This window comes from Dermacentor variabilis, chromosome 1 (assembly GCF_050947875.1).
Source record: "Dermacentor variabilis isolate Ectoservices chromosome 1, ASM5094787v1, whole genome shotgun sequence".
NCBI classification, from domain to species: domain Eukaryota; kingdom Metazoa; phylum Arthropoda; class Arachnida; order Ixodida; family Ixodidae; genus Dermacentor; species Dermacentor variabilis.
The window spans coordinates 201979713-201999382 of record NC_134568.1 but is presented as its reverse complement, the minus strand read 5'-3'; the positions used below and the strand labels follow the sequence as shown (position 1 = coordinate 201999382).

At 45.4% G+C, this 19670-nt stretch overlaps 1 protein-coding gene across 4 annotated transcripts in view; it reads left to right on the top strand.

Moving 5' to 3' along the window:
* LOC142590961 (TOX high mobility group box family member 3-like) overlaps positions 1-19670 on the top strand; it is a 739235-nt gene that overhangs the window by 242524 nt on the left and 477041 nt on the right. For all 4 annotated transcript variants that reach the window (XR_012830300.1, XM_075703360.1, XM_075703340.1 and 1 more), the window contains exon 4: positions 19131-19236. Coding sequence is in view for 3 of the 4 variants with exons in the window: in XM_075703360.1 (XP_075559475.1) it covers positions 19174-19236 (63 nt within the window). In the remaining variant the exon portion in view is untranslated. The remainder of the gene's footprint in view (positions 1-19130; positions 19237-19670) is intronic.

The window sequence follows — 19670 nt, the reverse complement described above, 5'->3', positions numbered from 1 at the left end:
TTAAATTATACAGCTAGCATGTTTTTTTTTTAATCAACACACAGAAGTGTGAACGCTCCGAGGTGTTTCTGTCACGTTTTACGGGCAGTTAAAATGCATAGATCTCTAGCGAGCAGCAAGCGATCTAGGTGCGAACAGCCGTTCCGTGGCAGCATCACTATTCGGTCCGATGCCTGAAAGAAGCACGTCGTTGTCATACCACTGATGAAACCAGTGCTTGACACCGTGCCAGAATGCCTGCAACGTTCTCGTTAAATAATTACGTAAATATCCTTGTGCCGTTGATGAGCGGGCTCGTATAGCTAGGATTGAATTGAACTTTATTTTTTTAGGTGGTGCTAAACAACATCTGAAATGGCTTAAAACTAGAGGTGGGCGAATATCAACTTTCCCGAATACGAATCGAATACGAATAGTAACTATCGAATCCAATATTGAATAGTCAGACACAGACGCATATATTTACAGCAGGAATATTTATTCCGGTATAGTTAGGAAGCACCACGCCTGTACCTACTGGTGCTAAGCGGACAACTATCAGGGAAAATGATAAGTTTTCAACACAACACCACCATTTGTCATTTAAGAAAGCTGCACGAATAGCCTCTGAATATTTTTTTTAGAATCTGGTTGCGAACAAACTTTCCAAGAATGAATGGCTGCTGTATGACTAGCTTTGCAAAAGTGCTAGGTAAAGTGCTAACGAAAAAAGATCAGAACGAAGTTGTGGAAAAAAAAAATGAAAGAACGCTGCCGAAGGACTTATGTGCCGAAGACACACGTTAAAGAACCGTTGCAAAGGAAACATCACTGGTTGGACCTTACGCGTAAAAGATATAACCGCTATGCATGACTAAGCTGCCAAAGACATTAAATGACAGACTACTAGCAAAAATCACAGGGTGTTATTTAGGCTTCTGCGCGAAACCGTAAACAAAGCTTGCATTACCCGTTTTGTTTCTACATTGCTTCGAAAACTTTTGTAGTTGTTTCAATTCTGATAATTTGCGATACCTTGTTTAGCAGACGGAGAACAGTAACGAGACTTTAACAGTCGGTTGTAGCGAAATATTTTGTTTGTTCTAATTATTCCAAAATACCAAATACTTCATTTGCGATTTTCGGATACGAATAGCTATATGGTAATATGCGACTCACATTCGAAACTTCGGATATTCGCCCAACCCTACCTGAAATTCCCGAATCCCAGTTTCTTCTCATTAAATAATGACGTAACTTTCTATGTGCCTTCGTGAGCGCGCGTCAACACCAAGAATGGAATCGAGTTTTTTTTTAGGCGATCTAAGGTAACAGCGGAAGTGGTTTAAAACTCCTGATTCTCAGGTCTCAGTAGGTGGATCAGTGGACGACAAAGAAAAACTGCAATTTACATTCGGTCGCTAGCTGACGGAGTACAACAGCGACGTCACATTATTTTATTGTCATGAAATTGGAGTGTGTTCTTCGTAGCAAAACCCCAGAGGGAATTTCAAATACGCCTTTCGCACTCGAGGCTACAGTCACAAATGTCAGTACATTATTTTCACGATGTTCCGCTTTTGCGTCATTGTGAAATAACTGTGTGTTGCTTCCGCGCCTACACATACGTCTTGCAGCATTCGCATTCTCACTAACAACCAAATTTTGTAACAACCAATCTGGTAATTGTCATGTATCAGTACTATAATGTATACACCTACCCGTATCCCTACCACTCTTCTCATATGGTATCACAACTGTGTGCACCGCAGATAATTTCATACAAAAGCATGCTGCCGTGCGGAAGTCCGTTGGCTCGAAGGAGCTGTGCATGGGAGACCGCTGTGTGCCTGCGCCTCTCTCGCCTGAGCATTCTTGACAACTTGAAAGTATAATACCGCGTTTCGACTCTCAACACTCGGCCTCCACTACTCCTCATTTAGGATATACACTTGTGTGACTTTTGTAGCAAGACGGCTGTAAACTGCGCGCGTCATTTTTATATCAACCTCCTTGTCCTTCCTTTGTCTCTCTCTCTCTCTCTCTCTCTCTCTCTCTCTCTCTCTCTCTCTCTCACACACACACACACACACACACACACACACATTTTTATAGCCGCCATTACAACTCTGTATACTCTATTTTTTCTTTCGCCGACTTCATTTCTAGAATTCACGATTCTTAGAGGAATATTTTGCATTTGGAACCAACTTCGGCGGCGCAAGATAAGCAACGACTGGCGTTAATGAAGATAAAGGTTTTTTTTCGGTGTATGAGAGACTTGGTAACCGCATTTCTTGGTTTGCCGTATAATTTCGAGTTATCGTTCCATTCCGAAGCATAATCAGCTCGGCTTTGCCGGTATGACCCGTTTCCTCGTAAATCGCGATAATGTGCTCAAGGCTCCGCGTTTCTTGCGTTATAGAAATCGGTTCTGTTGTCTGCAATGCGCCATACTGAAAGTCAAGATGAAAACTCATGAAACTTGGAAAATGACTGAGCTAAAGGCGCCAGACCGGAAACGATGGCGGAACTGCGTGCCGCCCGCTTTTACCGAACGCGACTGCTCACTGTGGGGATTTCTCATTTTCTTTATTTTACTTAATGCGTGTTCCTTTCAGAAGCAGCAACCTTAACATAAAAACGAAAATTTTGTGTTTGCTCATTCCGAAATTAATGCTTTTAGAGCGCAGCTCTTAGGCGCTCGTTCCTGCGTTGAGCGTTGGCGTCTTCGGCGTAACCGAGCGAACGAGCGCAGCGAAGGATGAAGGAGCGAACGCGGAGCGCAGCGGGGGATAAAAGACGGCGATAGCGAAGAGAGCGTGAGGCGGAAAGCGGAGGAGGAAGGGCTGATGAAAGCGTTGATAAGAAACGCCTATAGTGTCGCGCAAGACGAGCTCTGCGGCTACGACCGCTATACGGGATTGCGCCAGAGTAGCGCGCCGTCGTCTGTTCACCGATTACACCATCGATAAGGCATGCAGCGAGCGCTTGCACCAATACCATATATGGAAACAATATATGGCTGCCGTGGCTTTGTGAATCGCGCCCACGCGTCACCCACGCGCTCCCTCTCGCGATCTCCCGATTAGCGAGGCAGTCGCGCCACACTTCGCTCCGTTTACAATGTGTCGCACGAGGCAGATTGTGCGCGCCAGCCATGCTACTCAAAGAGTTCTCTTCCGAATATAAACCGTGTACCTACGTAATCATAATACGAAATGTTGACACGGATACTTCGTATAGAGCTGCGCTCAAATTTCGCATTATGGAGTATCGTAATGGTCGCTGAATTTTTTCTGTTGAGGCACTGTTTGTCAATTCTGTCTGTTTTTGAAATTGGGCTTCGCGAATGTCCTCTATTGCAAATGTGAATGTATTTGCGGTTAATTATATCCCTACTAAAGTGTATAATTCAATATTCTGAATTTTCTAGTACTGTGTTATGGTACAGTGCTTGTGCGCGTTAGGAATATTGTATACGCCTGTATGGGATAAAGGCTTGCCGATTCAAAGGCACATTAAGTCTGCCAAGGTATCCTCGTATTCAGAAGGGTTTGGGTGCGAGCTAGTTGGTACGGATCATTCATATTTAAAACAGCACCAGAAAAATCACGGACAAGGGAGAACACAGGACGAGCGCTCGTCCGTGTTGTCCGTGTTTTTTTCTGGCGCTGTTTTAAATATGAATTATCCTCGCATTATTCGATTTCCTTAACTCACTTACTGCAAATATCTTTAGAGGCCACCACGTGGTTGCTGAGAAGAATCCCCCGGTACTACCGGATAACATTGCGAGAAGTCCAGTGCCACCTGAACTGAAAAGTCGTAGACAAGGATAAAAAGCTTCTCACAGTCTGAAGAAGCATGCAGCATTGCAGCTTCCATGTAGCGGCACAGAATCACCGTCCGCGGCGCCGTTGACTGGCGAGCTGCAGGGCGTGCAGACACCCACGCCTAATGGAACCCTTTGCGAGGTGGACCTTACGAGAGTTCATCTCTACTCCTGGCGCGAACGAACGAACGAACGAACGAACGAACGAACGAACGAACGAACGAACGAACGAACGAACGAACGAACGAACGAACGAACGAACGAACGAACGAACGAACGAACGAACGAACGAACGAACGAACGAACGAACGAACGAACGAACGAACGAACGAACGAACGAACGAACGAACGAACGAACGAACGAACGAACGAACGAACGAACGAACGAACGAACGAACGAACGAACGAACGAACGAACGAACGAACGAACGAACGAACGAACGAACGAACGAACGAACGAACGAACGAACGAACGAACGAACGAACGAACGAACGAACGAACGAACGAACGAACGAACGAACGAACGAACGAACGAACGAACGAACGAACGAACGAACGAACGAACGAACGAACGAACGAACGAACGAACGAACGAACGAACGAACGAACGAACGAACGAACGAACGAACGAACGAACGAACGAACGAACGAACGAACGAACGAACGAACGAACGAACGAACGAACGAACGAACGAACGAACGAACGAACGAACGAACGAACGAACGAACGAACGAACGAACGAACGAACGAACGAACGAACGAACGAACGAACGAACGAACGAACGAACGAACGAACGAACGAACGAACGAACGAACGAACGAACGAACGAACGAACGAACGAACGAACGAACGAACGAACGAACGAACGAACGAACGAACGAACGAACGAACGAACGAACGAACGAACGAACGAACGAACGAACGAACGAACGAACGAACGAACGAACGAACGAACGAACGAACGAACGAACGAACGAACGAACGAACGAACGAACGAACGAACGAACGAACGAACGAACGAACGAACGAACGAACGAACGAACGAACGAACGAACGAACGAACGAACGAACGAACGAACGAACGAACGAACGAACGAACGAACGAACGAACGAACGAACGAACGAACGAACGAACGAACGAACGAACGAACGAACGAACGAACGAACGAACGAACGAACGAACGAACGAACGAACGAACGAACGAACGAACGAACGAACGAACGAACGAACGAACGAACGAACGAACGAACGAACGAACGAACGAACGAACGAACGAACGAACGAACGAACGAACGAACGAACGAACGAACGAACGAACGAACGAACGAACGAACGAACGAACGAACGAACGAACGAACGAACGAACGAACGAACGAACGAACGAACGAACGAACGAACGAACGAACGAACGAACGAACGAACGAACGAACGAACGAACGAACGAACGAACGAACGAACGAACGAACGAACGAACGAACGAACGAACGAACGAACGAACGAACGAACGAACGAACGAACGAACGAACGAACGAACGAACGAACGAACGAACGAACGAACGAACGAACGAACGAACGAACGAACGAACGAACGAACGAACGAACGAACGAACGAACGAACGAACGAACGAACGAACGAACGAACGAACGAACGAACGAACGAACGAACGAACGAACGAACGAACGAACGAACGAACGAACGAACGAACGAACGAACGAACGAACGAACGAACGAACGAACGAACGAACGAACGAACGAACGAACGAACGAACGAACGAACGAACGAACGAACGAACGAACGAACGAACGAACGAACGAACGAACGAACGAACGAACGAACGAACGAACGAACGAACGAACGAACGAACGAACGAACGAACGAACGAACGAACGAACGAACGAACGAACGAACGAACGAACGAACGAACGAACGAACGAACGAACGAACGAACGAACGAACGAACGAACGAACGAACGAACGAACGAACGAACGAACGAACGAACGAACGAACGAACGAACGAACGAACGAACGAACGAACGAACGAACGAACGAACGAACGAACGAACGAACGAACGAACGAACGAACGAACGAACGAACGAACGAACGAACGAACGAACGAACGAACGAACGAACGAACGAACGAACGAACGAACGAACGAACGAACGAACGAACGAACGAACGAACGAACGAACGAACGAACGAACGAACGAACGAACGAACGAACGAACGAACGAACGAACGAACGAACGAACGAACGAACGAACGAACGAACGAACGAACGAACGAACGAACGAACGAACGAACGAACGAACGAACGAACGAACGAACGAACGAACGAACGAACGAACGAACGAACGAACGAACGAACGAACGAACGAACGAACGAACGAACGAACGAACGAACGAACGAACGAACGAACGAACGAACGAACGAACGAACGAACGAACGAACGAACGAACGAACGAACGAACGAACGAACGAACGAACGAACGAACGAACGAACGAACGAACGAACGAACGAACGAACGAACGAACGAACGAACGAACGAACGAACGAACGAACGAACGAACGAACGAACGAACGAACGAACGAACGAACGAACGAACGAACGAACGAACGAACGAACGAACGAACGAACGAACGAACGAACGAACGAACGAACGAACGAACGAACGAACGAACGAACGAACGAACGAACGAACGAACGAACGAACGAACGAACGAACGAACGAACGAACGAACGAACGAACGACTTAATAGCGTAACTAGATACGATGAGTAAGGCTATGAAAGCCTTGACAAACAAGCACCATCTCATGATTTTAAGATTCCATGCTGTCTGTTTTCAGCGAGTACGAGTTCGTGTATGCAGAAAAAGAACGCTCAACATACACTGAAGTTAGCTGCACGTACTTGTACGTCGCAACGTTCAGCGATCCAACGCCCTCCGGAATCGAAGAATGTTTGCCGGTCAGAACCTCTAACGGTGCTTTCAGTACCGACAACCCGGAATTTTTTCAGAGACCGGCTGAAGTTTCAAACTAAGTGTATCAGCAACGTGCTTTGCGGATGATGACGAAATCATTGTAGATGGCGGCGAACCTTTCCTGAATGCCCAAAATGAGCCTCGCATTCCGGGTCACAGTTACGCTCGAGGCATTCACGTTTCTCGAGGATGTCGCTTAAAAACGTCAAGTGAGCGCAAAAGTACGCTGTCACCTTCAAAGCATATCGTCGCATAGAGCAGTTTCAGCCTTTCTCGCAGCGATGCGCTCGCCTGCTGCAAATAACAGCCTTTGCACCGGCGAAGCTTTGTGGCATTTATTGGCTGCCTTCAGCCAAGTTCCTCAGGGGGTTACGACATTATAAATAAAGGGAAGCTACAGGACAGAACACGGAAAATGGAATTTTTAGGCTCAGAAAATCCAATATAGGCACCAGCATTGAAATGGGCATTCGTAGGCACGATGAAGATGCCACTAAAACCTTTCTACACCCATAGTTCGTGCTTAAATGTTAATAGGCACGATAAGTACGTAAGAAAAAAAATGGTATTTTAGATAAACTTCCGCTCACTAGTTATCAGTCATTTTCACTCTTAAGGCCCAACCACTGGCATGCGTCGGCACGCTTCCGCACGCACCGACAAGCGAACGCGTCGCTTCGCCTCTGTTGGAGGAAAAGGGCACGCAACCACTGGACAGAAGCTCTGACGCGCGCCGACGCTCGCTCCTCGACTGTGGCGCACTCTTGCTTGACTATCTTGTCTTCAACCGTCTAAGTCCGGCCTAAAACAGCCTGCTGTAAGCTAAGCTTAAAACAATAAGTTAGTGATATGTATGCTCGTTTACATATAAAAAACACGTTTGATTAATGAATGTACACCTGCCCCAACAGTTTCTTTTTACCTTTGAAGAAACAATAGTGCACAACATATCGACATCAGCGCTCGCGCTTGCGCTCCGTCTGTCTACAATATCGCTTTGCAAACACCTGCACGACCATGCCATACCATATCAAAAGCTGTTGTACGATTTCATTTTTGGTAGCTCACTGGCGCAGCCAACTATGTAAGAATTGGGCGTGCAAAGGCATCATTGAAAATCTGTTTTAGAAATATTGTCACGTAGTAGTGACGGTGTAAAATGATGCATAGTCAAAATTGGGAGTTACAAATTTAACTCTTTATTAGGCGAAGTTGTGCCCAGCAAAACCAACACTCATTCGCAACGAACGCGGCGAGCTAAGTCGGCGATCGTCGAAAATCTGATCTGCGGGTCGAGCGCGTCGGCTTTCATACATCAGTCGTTGAAAGTTCCAGCGTATTCGCTGGTGCCTGCGCGCCGTCCAGAAACTACTACGCAATTCGTGTCGCGTATGCATTCAGATTGTACAAGGTTCTTCGACAACAGACAACCGACCAGAACCACCAATAACATTCGCGAGACTTCCGATACGTGCAGGCGCGTCCTGCGCCGAGCGATAACGTTTAACGTTTGTTAGCCGATGAAATACGATCACCGGATGCAGATAAAAAGTATCCTTGTGAATATAATTATACTTGTTGGTGCATGAAAGAAACGTGAAAATGTGGGTTCTGAGAAAATCAGCAAACAGGGGGAATTGAAACTCCTGTAGCACTCACAAAAGAACATCTAGAATAGCTAAAATTTTCGTCATTCGTATCTTGTCTCCTCCCGATTCTTGATTCTGTCAAATCTTGCCCATGGAGCACCTCATTTATTATTCTACTTTGTTTTGAAGCATCAACACCGCATCGGGAGGCCATCACATTGAGTGTATTGCTAGAAACATTTGCACTGTGTAAAGGTCATGTTCTATTGCAACTGGTTTCAACATGTCAAGTCCGCCTTTCTCGACATTCCTGAAATGACGTACCGTCGGATAATGCGAGCTTGAGAATCGGAGAGTATTAATAGGTGTCTTTCGTTGCCCTTTGCCAAGTCGTACTATTGAAGCACTTAATCGAATGTATGGGGGCAGCTCATTTGCATAATGTAAGAAATATATATATATATATATATATATATATATATATATAAACAGGTTATTTTCACAATTTACACACTTCAGCTCATCACAAAAAAAATACCAGTTTGTTGTTTTCAGCCTACTATGATGCTTTCGCTGAGAAAAACATTCAATTTGTTCTGTGAAGCACGCAATAATTGCTGTGGCATATTATTTGATTGCACAACACTGGGTACAGTAGCCAACCATTATTAAAACTCAGAAGAAATTAATAGCACAATGCATATGATCAGGCACATAGCATGTTATTGCACTTCCTTAATTCATGCCTTTCTTTTAATTGCACGAAAGCTACTGCACTGAAATAATATACTAGCACATAATTAAAAAGCACGATTTTATACTACAATAAACATCAGCCAATCAATCGTTTATTATAGTGCCCAGGAACAGCTAGAGAGCCCTCGTACTGGTGTACTTAAAAAGCAATATGTGAGATAAAATGTGCAGAAAATATGAATGTCGTAGACAAAACAATGCGAGATAGAGAAACAAATAGGGAAAAAGAAAGCGAGGAAGGATAAAAGGGAGTTAATCATATATGATTATCTACAGATATGCAAAACACAGGAAATGAACTCTAAAGTATGTCAATACAGCCACAATTCTCATTGCATCTTTTTTGGAGTCGAGTCATGTATAGCACAGTCTTGCAACAAGTCCAGGCAAAGAATGTGGAATGCTGCCTGGTATACTTTAGAGGCATGAGCAATTGCATATATTCAAGAAGCTTTGCGGAATGTATAATGCCATGGACCACCTTATACAGGAACGAAAGGTCTGATTAATTAAGTCTTGAGTCTAGAGGTGCGAGTTGAGGTATATTTCAGAAGGCTGAACCAGAATTGCAAAAGTGGTGCTTGAACATAGATATCAATTTATTCTGTGTGCGTCCAATGAGGTCGGAATTAGATTTGCACTTTGCACCCCCACCTACAGAGGCATACTATAGTAGTACAAGGCACATAGCAGAACACAATTTCAGAAACAGAACGCGTGAGTGGAAATCATGCAATATACGACATACAATTCCAAGAGCGTGAAGGGCATGTGTGATTGTCTGTGTGAAGAGAAGCTTAGCGTTTTGTCGAAGCACAGCAAGATCTTTCATTTCATCGACTCTGGGCAGTGGAGCATACTGAAGGGTGTATGAAAATTGAACGTGGCGTGTTTTCCGCATATAACTTAATGCCGTAATATTGGAAGCATGTAAGAGTACCTTATTGTTTCTGCACCAGTTTGAGAGTGAAAGGAATATTTTTTTGGAGGTCGATGCAGTGGTGAATAATGTTGACAGTCTCAAATAGTTTTAAGTCGTCGGCACAAAAAGCTATGCTGTTCATTTATTAAAATGTTCTTAGCACTAACACAAAGCAACGAATGCAATACCGATTCAAATATTTTTGATGCACTGCAGAGGATAGATACAGACCGGCAGTTAGTAACTGCACGTCTAGCACCCGATTTATGCGTGAGCCATGTCTATGCCACCTTCCGAGTGCTAGAAAACGTACTAGACTTTAGGGAACTATTGAATATACTTGTGAGAACAGGGAACAAGTATGCTTCCATACATCTTAACGCTTTCAGACACCACTTTATTTCGTTGATTGAAAACTTGCTTTCACCACATTTCTTGCATCTTCAGAATTATAGGAAGTGTACAGCTGCAGAAAAGATTAAGAATTGTGAATTGTGGTGGTGGTGATGATCTTAGTGGTAACATGGCACTCTAGACAGCTCGCAAGACTAAAAAAAAAAAGACTGATGCCTGTACGCTACAGCCACACACACACATGCACACACACTTGCTTTGAGGCAAACCTCGTTTTGGTTTTGAATTTATCTTTTTCCTGACTACAGTTTATAGTATCGCAGCGAGAAACGTTTTAGTGGTAGCTTAAGCGATTTGGGCAGTTTAAGCATATGTCGACTGCACAAAGCACTGATGACACCTTTTCACCTTCCCCGAAATGCATTCACACCATCTGCTCTTTCCATAAAAAAAAGATCAAATGCCAATTACAGTTTCCTCGACTCGGTACGCTCTGCTTCTCATGCAGGCATCGAAGCAATCCTGGTATACGTGGCTGCGTGCATAGGTCTTGCATGATGCAGGTCCTCCTATGCATTGCACACGGTGCATATATTGCAAACAGATCATTTCTTTTTGCAGTGCTCAAGTATAGGACACACTGACTCAAACATGACTGAGCTGTGCCATGTTTCCTTCAGTGCGTCAGCGTTCTTGAGTGCTGCACGAGCGATTTGTCCCCAACTAGCACATAAGACGCATGCACTTGAAAAAAAAGTGAGTGAAGGAGTACTGTGAACTTGTACTGAACTGGATTCACATGCCGAATCAGCTAAAGCGGTCGGCATGGGTGATGAGGTACGTACTTCCCATTGTTCGGTTACTAGTGTCTTTCGCTTTCGAAAGTTATCTTGGCCATTGGAAACAGCACAGAGCTCGCCCGTTAAACTTGAGTCACCTGAGACCACACGAAACACTCCGCGGTTTACCACCCGAAGTTCCACACGGTCCATTCACCACATCACACACCACACGAAGTCAGGAGTGCCATATATTAAATCGTTTAGAACGACAGAAAGCTGAGCTAGTTGGTAAGGATTCATTATGCAAAAAAGAAGTGAGGCGTGCAGATAGGACACAAGGGTAGAGAAGTGGACAACACGAACGCCGACTATCAACTGAAGGGAGCACTGAGGCGAAAAAAGAAAGACACAAAACTCATCTGCGCATGCTCAGGAATGGTAACACCATGTGTCAGTGGGGTACACGTGCCGGTCTACGTGAGAGATAACTGTTAAGGCACTTAATCTCTTCCTTATGTAAAGTAATCGAAGGCTGACTCACGCACGCACCTCCACCATTATAGATATGCCATGCCTCTACCATAAGACGCGTATCTTCATTCTTATGCCTGTACAATATCGCGCATTCATCTAACTCTGGCGTGCAGTTACAATCTCGGCAATGTAGCGAAAGATTAGAAGGCGATCCACCGGTTAACGACCTTTTATATAACATTTTTCTAATAATTCACCGTCAAATAACGTACTAGTTCTTGGAGACGCCATTTTAAGTGATAACCATAGAAGAACCCTTGCTTTAGGTCCTAAGCACTGTTTTAAGCCTAACATAAAACCCGTTAACGTTTTAAGCATACCGCGCTGCATAACCAGGTTCGTCCCGGAAGAAGAACGCTCACGCTGTATTTCGGATTGCATTGCTAGCATTAAACAATCAAATTCTCATTTTAAGACGTCTGACCCTGTCCGCCCGTTAGTTGATTATCTTGTGGAGCATAAACTTAGACCAGTAATATCTGACAAGGAAGGTTATTTCGTAATTATGCCAGATGACGTTTTCAGAAAAAGCGATTTCAGCCATAGAAAAGAACTTACAGCCAGTAAAACTCAAGCCTTCGGTAGTTAAGCAACGTGCGGTTGACCTCTTGTCAAGACATAATCTTGATAGGGTTGTCTGTAATGTCAAGAAAGCTAAATCCCTCACCTTAGAACCGTTTTTCTCGGCCAGGACCCATAAACAAGAAATTCCTTTTCGTGCTATAGTGTCAGAGAAAGGAACGTGGCAGGTCTGTGTCGCTAGTTACCTACAGAACTGCTTAGCTTCACTAGTTTTTTCAGACCCCTTTTGCTTACGTAATTCTCAGGCACTAGTTCAGTATTCGAGAGAGGAAAATCCTGGTGATTGTACAGCTTTTAGTATGGATATCGAAGACCTGTATTATTCTTTGCCGCATGACGGGTTGCTAAATTCCGTAAATGAGTGCATTAAAGAACAAGTGCAAGAGTCGGCTTTTATTGACAGATGCGATGTTTCCACTGGAGCTTTTCTAGAAATTATTTCAATGCACTTGAAGTCGACGCTGATTGGGTGGAGAGATGGCGTTCTTCTGCAGAAATCAGGCATTTGTATTGGCTCAAAGGTTGCCCCCTATTCTTAGCGACATTTACCTGAGTAAGGTTGACAACTGCTTAGAGAAAGTATTAGGTGATAGCGTTATCAAGATATTTCGTTACGTTGAGAATTACCTGATTTTCTGCAATAGGGAAGAATTCGATTCCGCTGCTACCTCAGTAAGTGAGCAATTTAAACTTTTTGGGGGAGGATTAAAGTTTACCAAGGAATTTCCTCAGTGACGCGTAATTCAGTTTCTTGACATTTCCTTGATCTTCGAACAAAATCATGTTTGTTGGCAGTACTCCCCAAGATCTTCGAAGCCGTTGCTAAACTTTCAATCCAAGCATTCGAAAGTAGTAAAAAACTGAATTGCCATGTCGTGCCTTAAGTCTTCCCTCACCAGATCCTCCATGCACAAAATGAGCGCCAGTTTTAATGCGCAGTTCCGGCGCCTATTAGAAGCAGGTTATCCTAGTGTAGCAGTGGCCACTGTGGCTGAGCGCCTAAAGAAGTCGGTTTCGAGAGGGACGGACGTGATTACAGAAAGCAGTAATAGCAAAAAAAAGAGTAGTGGCTATTCCGTATATTCATTCAGTGTCGCACAGGCTTTAAAAAGTTGCGAGTAGATATGATGTTAATGTTGCTTTCACTGCTCCCAATAAGCTAGGTAAGATATGCGCTGCCGTACAGAGAAAAAAGGAGCGGGTAAAAGGCAAAAAACGAACAGATATTTGTCCAGTGAAGCACAATAAGAACAACAGTTTTACTGACTGTCGTATGGGTGTGGTTTATAAAATTCCCCTTACCCGCCGTGGTTGCTCAGTGGCTATGGTGTTGGGCTGCTGAGCACGAGGTCGCGGGATCGAATCCCGGCCACGGCGGCCGCATTTCGATGGGGGCGAAATGCGAAAACACCCGTGTGCTTAGATTTAGGTGCACGTTAAAGAACCACAGGTGGTCAAAATTTCCGGAGTCCTCCACTACGGCGTGCCTCATAATCAGAAAGTGGTTTTGTCACGTAAAACCCCAAATATTATATTATATATAAAATTCCCCTTAGCTGTGGCCAGTTCTACGTAGGGCAAACGGGACGGTGTATCTATCAGAGGCTAATGGAACATAAAAGGTCGTTAACCGGTGGATCGCCTTCTAATCTTTCGCTACATTGCCGAGATTGTAACTGCACACCAGAGTTAGATGAATGCGCCATATTGTACAGGCATAAGAATGAAGATACGCGTCTTATGGTAGAGGCATGGCATATCTATAATGGTGGAGGTGCGTGCGTGAGTCAGCCTTCGATTACTTTACATAAGGAAGAGATTAAGTGCCTTAACAGTTATCTCTCACGTAGACCGGCACGTGTACCCGACTGACACGTGGTGTTACCATTCCTGAGCATGCGCAGATGAATTTTGTGTCTTCTTTCTTTTTTCGCCTCAGTGCTGCCTTCAGTTAATAGTCGGCGTTCGTGTTGTCCACTTCTCTACTCTTGTGTCCTGTCTGCACGCCTCACTTCTTTTTTGCATAATTAAATCGTTTCAGCGCCAAACGGAACTGAAAATTCATTTCCTTCGACAGAGTTTCTCAGCTTGGCTGGGCTCGTTCAGTCGCCAGTTACGAACCCGATGGACGCGCGTAACGTATATCATCTATGCGTAACGTAACATCATCTGCGGTAGGCGAGTGCTGATTATCCAGACTGCGGAGTTCGGAAGCATGTTTCCATTCGTTTCGAGCACGACAAAATACACGTACACCAAGCACAGACGTTGCGGCAACTGTGATTCGGTTAGATGTTTTAGCAGACGATCGCACTGAGACCGGTGGGCAGGTTGGATTTGTCGGCGTCGTTCGAAGTCGGGTCGGATGCACGTCGCACTTTTACTACGCACAGCCGTCGGTCGTGTCGCGTTCGGCCCACTATCGCAACACTGTCTTTCAGGAACACTGTCGCGCGCGTCCTGCGTCCAAAGAACTCGGACGATCGCTGGTGTCAGCGTCTTCGCATCGGCGGCCATCATAGGCATAGCAGCCGGAGGTCTCGCAGCCTCCGATTGGTTGACGCCGGCGACGCATCGCAGTCCCTGATTGGCGCACGCCGGCGAAGCGTCGCCACGCGTCGTCGAACTTCTAGTATCGGCAGTCGACAAAATCTCTGCGCGTCGCCACGCTTCACCCTGTTCCCGACCGACGCTTTTGACGCTTTTGACGCTGTTAGGGTTGGCGTCTGACACCACGTGGCGAGAGGTCATTCATCCTATAACTGAGCCGGAGCCCACGGGCGCCGGAGCGGTCATTCACCCTACTATCTGAGCCGGAGCCCACGGGCGACCTCTTCCCCTCCTCTCATGGTCGTGGCATCGTGTGTGCTTACCTCATCCCCTTCACCTTCTCCTGGCCGGACCCCACGGCGCCGGAGAGGTCATTCACTCTACCCCTGAGCCGGAGCCCACGGGCGACCTCTCTCCGTGCCTGTCACGTGTCATTCGACGGAAGCAAGATCCCGCCCACACTTGTAGAGAGCCTATTTAAGGGGCTCCGAAATGTACATTGAGATACTTCATACTTCATACTTCATACTTCATACTTCATGCTTTTCTTATTTTCTTTCAAGTACCTTTGAATAAACAGTGCAAGTTTCGCACTAGCAAATCGTCTCGCCCCTGCTTGGTCGCCATGATCTACCGGATGCCTGCAGCCCGCCGACAACGCCACGCTACCCAATAAGTAATGTCGGTCGAGCTTCGATAGGCAGGCGTCGCTACTTCTCGGCAGCAGTACGGTACGCTACCCTGGAGTACGCAACAACGCATTGGCGCGTGCCGACGCTTGCCGACGCGTGCCAGTGGTTGGGCCTTTACGTTTTACTATGAGTAATCGAATTGCTGAAAACGTTCAGTCAGGTGCAATTTATTTGTCCAATTAACTTAATTGTGGCCATGGCGCAGATTCCGCCCACCTTCCACTTGCTGTTCATTTGAATTCTGTTCATTTCAATGCAGTTTTGCTCACTGACACTAGTAAAATGGATTGTGTTTTCCTTTCTGCGTTCCTCTTTGTTTGCTTTAAACATAAAAGTAATTGATATTTTTTATATTTGATATCCATGACACGTTTTTTTTTTTTTCAAGAATGGCTAGTGCTCGTTCACACAATTTTTTAAGAGGACGAAGGACACATTCCTGCTACTCTGCAGTTGGTGTGTAGAGAGGTTGTAAGTTTTACTCGTTGAATACGCACAAACTCCGGCGTCGGAACTGGCCCTCTTGTCTCCTTCACCTCCAGGCCTCCTTATGCGTTGCTGAGGGGCCTCGGTCACAAACGCCATTGACGCATTGGGTACTTCCTGAATCTCTTTTGCGCTGGAATGTGTAAGGAAGCGAGTTGCGTAACGAGAGCCTGATTGTCTCTGTGTTTGTTGTTCAAGCATCTGCGTTCCTCTCGCGACTAAGCTATCTTTGCCTACCCCATGGCTGCGCGATCATACCAATGTGCCTCGCGGCTGGTCATTGCACGTTGACGCACGAGATTTGATGGGCGCGCAGCAGCGTTATGCGAGCAGTTATATGTTGATGCGAAGGAATAAATGCGAAAGGAGGAGATGAGAGAGAAAAAGGAAAGATTCACTATTAGGGGGATGCTGATGACGCGTACTTGTGGCCCTCTGCCATTTTTGATTCAAAGTATGGCGAAATCCAAGGACTCCAAGAATGGAACCACCTTCAAGCAAGTGCCGTAGCCATCACCAACAAAAAGCTTTTTCGTGAAGCATTAGCTAACGCTGTATAATCAGGAATTGCTATTACCTCAATTCACTAGTTTTTTCTATGCTATTTGTTTGTAACCCCTCCCTTCTTTAATTACATTTTGCCCTGACGGTATGTTAAGTAAATAAAAAATAAGTTGAGAAAGTAGGAGACTGCCTTAACCTAAACGACGACAGGTCTGTGCACTTCAGTACCCCTTCTTTAATCGCTTGCTCCCTATATGAATTATACTCCGTCGTTAATTTTTTGTTCACTTCACCTGGCTAGTTGCCCTCGTCGTCACCGTCTTTCACACTCACTTTAGTGACTTGTTACCTCACACGTCAGCATCATTGTTTTTTGTTGTCAGAAATCGCTTCGTTCACATCAGTGCCGAAATCGTTCAATATGATTACGTCGGCTTTGCACAAATGGAATTTTCTTCCCCTTCGTTGTTGCTCTTTACCTCAGAATTATAGCACATACAAACTGTATGTGATTTGATGCTCTATCAGGTTCGCTTCCTCGTGCTCATGTTCTTCCGCGTGCTTGTTTCGTTTTCTTCAGTCTCCGCTATTCAGTTGGCAGAGAACTTATTCGCGCGCTGACGCCGCGCAGTACCCGTAGCAAAAAGCCTCATGCCGTCGCACACGGTGCGCAAGTTCGCTTTGGTTTCGTCTGAAATAAATAAATTGCCCGCGGGAGGCCCTGCGGACTTTCACTTATACTAATGTGGTGAGCCAGCGAATGACGATCCGCGAGAAGAGCGCGTAAGGAAATGCCTGTGAATGACAAGGGAGAGAGGACATGGCGACGAAGCTATCTGCAAACGCCCGCCCTGCGGCGCCCGAGTGCCGGCAAACTTGCTTGTAAGCGAAAATGCGCGAGCCACACTCGTAGCCACTGCCTAAATTTTTAAAGGGGTGAATTCGGTGACAGCTCCGCATTGAACCGGTCATAGGTGCACGCGCGCGCCCGTGTGCGTGTAGGGGCAGGGAGAGAGAGAATGAAGGGGCCGGGTGCTGATTGAGCATTAACCAAATAAGTATGCAGTGTACAAACTGGATACCTTTAATAAAGGAAAACTGAAATAAACATGGACGGGGGGTGGGGGGAGGGACAGTTTCCTCACGGCGGGAGCCGAGCCCACAACCTTTGCAAGACGCGTGCGATGCCGCCAATTCAGCTACGGTGACGGCTATCCCTCCGCCCACTTTCTTGAGTGTAAAAGGTTAAGAGGAAGCTTTAGCTCGGGTGCTCCTATCTAAATACATGTAAAAGCAGAATTCGTTTTTCTCGGCAACCACTGCACCAAATTTGACGAAATTTGTTACATTTAAAAGAAAAACCTAAAATCTAGTGACTGTTGGTTTCGAATTTTCGATTTAGGTCGTCAATTTTTTTATTAAAAATTGGCAAAAATCAAAAATTTTCAAAAAACGAAACTATCAAGTTTACAACTCTGTAACTCAGCAACGAAAATTGATAATACAATTCCGTGAACTGCATCTAATAGTACATCTAAAGCGGACAAAATTGATACGTTACACATGAATGTCAAAAAATATAGTAAAATGGAAATATAGGTTTTGAAGAACCCAATGTAAACAACGTAACAAATTCACGTAAGATATAAAATGACGTATCGAATTTGTCCGCTTTCAATGATCTGATGGATCTCGTTTACAGAACCGCGATATCTGCTCTTGATGCAGAGTTATGAATTTGTAAACTTCGTGCTCCTATATTTTTCAAACTTTCGAATTTTTGAAAATCTTTTTAACAAAATTCAGGACCTAAATAGAAATTCCGCGACCAACAATCACTAGAATTTCACTTGCCCTCTCAAATGCAACAAATTTCATTAAAATCGGTCCGGGGGTTATCTCAGAAAAACATTTTTGCGTTTTTACATGTATTTGAATAGGCCGCGTCGGAGTTGGGCCCGAGCTAAAGCTTCCTCTTAATATGTACATCTAATAACTTAGCCTTGGAAATGTTAACCAGATCCACTCAGGGCCGTAGCAGTGAGTTGGTAGGCCACCGCATGCCTCATGCGCGGGTTGCGGCTTTGGCTCCCACCGGAGCCAAGCTTTCTTCCACTTTCACTTCCATTTTCCTTTATTTTCCTTAGTTCCTTTATTTATTTTATGAAGATTGTCGTAAATGTAACTCTTATGCCTAATTAGTTATGGGCTACCAGTGAAAGAAACCAGTTAATTTCCTGTATGCCTTCCTTTATTCATTGCCTCCTGGTTTGATTCATAAGTAAATAATATGCTAGAAAACCACAGTAAGTTAAAAAAGTAAATAAGGTAAATTGGTCATTCGGTATAATCGAACCATTTTGAATCGCCTGATTCTTCGCGCTCGCTGGAGTCTATGGAAGCTCTTATCGCTTCCTTTCTCTCAGTAGGGTAGCCATATGGACTCCCCGCCTTTCCTTTGCTGTTGTCTCTACTACGTTTGTATCAAAATTCCACCGCCGAAGTCTAAACGCTTGTTCACACCGAGGCCGCCTCACTTAGGTTCATTCATAAGTATCCTCATTTTCGCAGGCCTGAATAGTCTTCCCGAGGCTTCTTCCAATCTCCACGTGACATGGACGCTGACCACACCAGTGCATCGACGGAGAAAGGCGGTGCCTCTGCAAGCAGCGCACAGGTATGTAAAATCCTGCACATTCACTCTGCTCCGTGAGTATACGCCGGCTCGTACCTCCGATGCTCCCGTGTTTCTTCCTATTTGAGTCTGGTTGGTATGGTTTTCTGTTACGGTGATGGCGTCGCTGTTTACGCGGTTGTGCTGGTTTAGCGACACCTTCGCCTGTATTGCTCTTCATTGCTCTTTATGCATTTATATAAGCTGAACACTGAACAAACAGCGCGAGCCGCACGAGCAGCGTTTGTCACGTCCGAAACGAGGGAGGAAGTCGCGCCTGCTTACCGGCTGCCTAAATTGGTTGCTTGAAAGACACATACGCAGGCTCTGGTATTTGTACATAAAGCTACAGTATTTTGGGCTCCCAAGAAGCGTTAGTTTACGGGCTAAACACTTTTTGCCGTTCTTATAGTTACAGGGCAAACGCTGGCATTGAC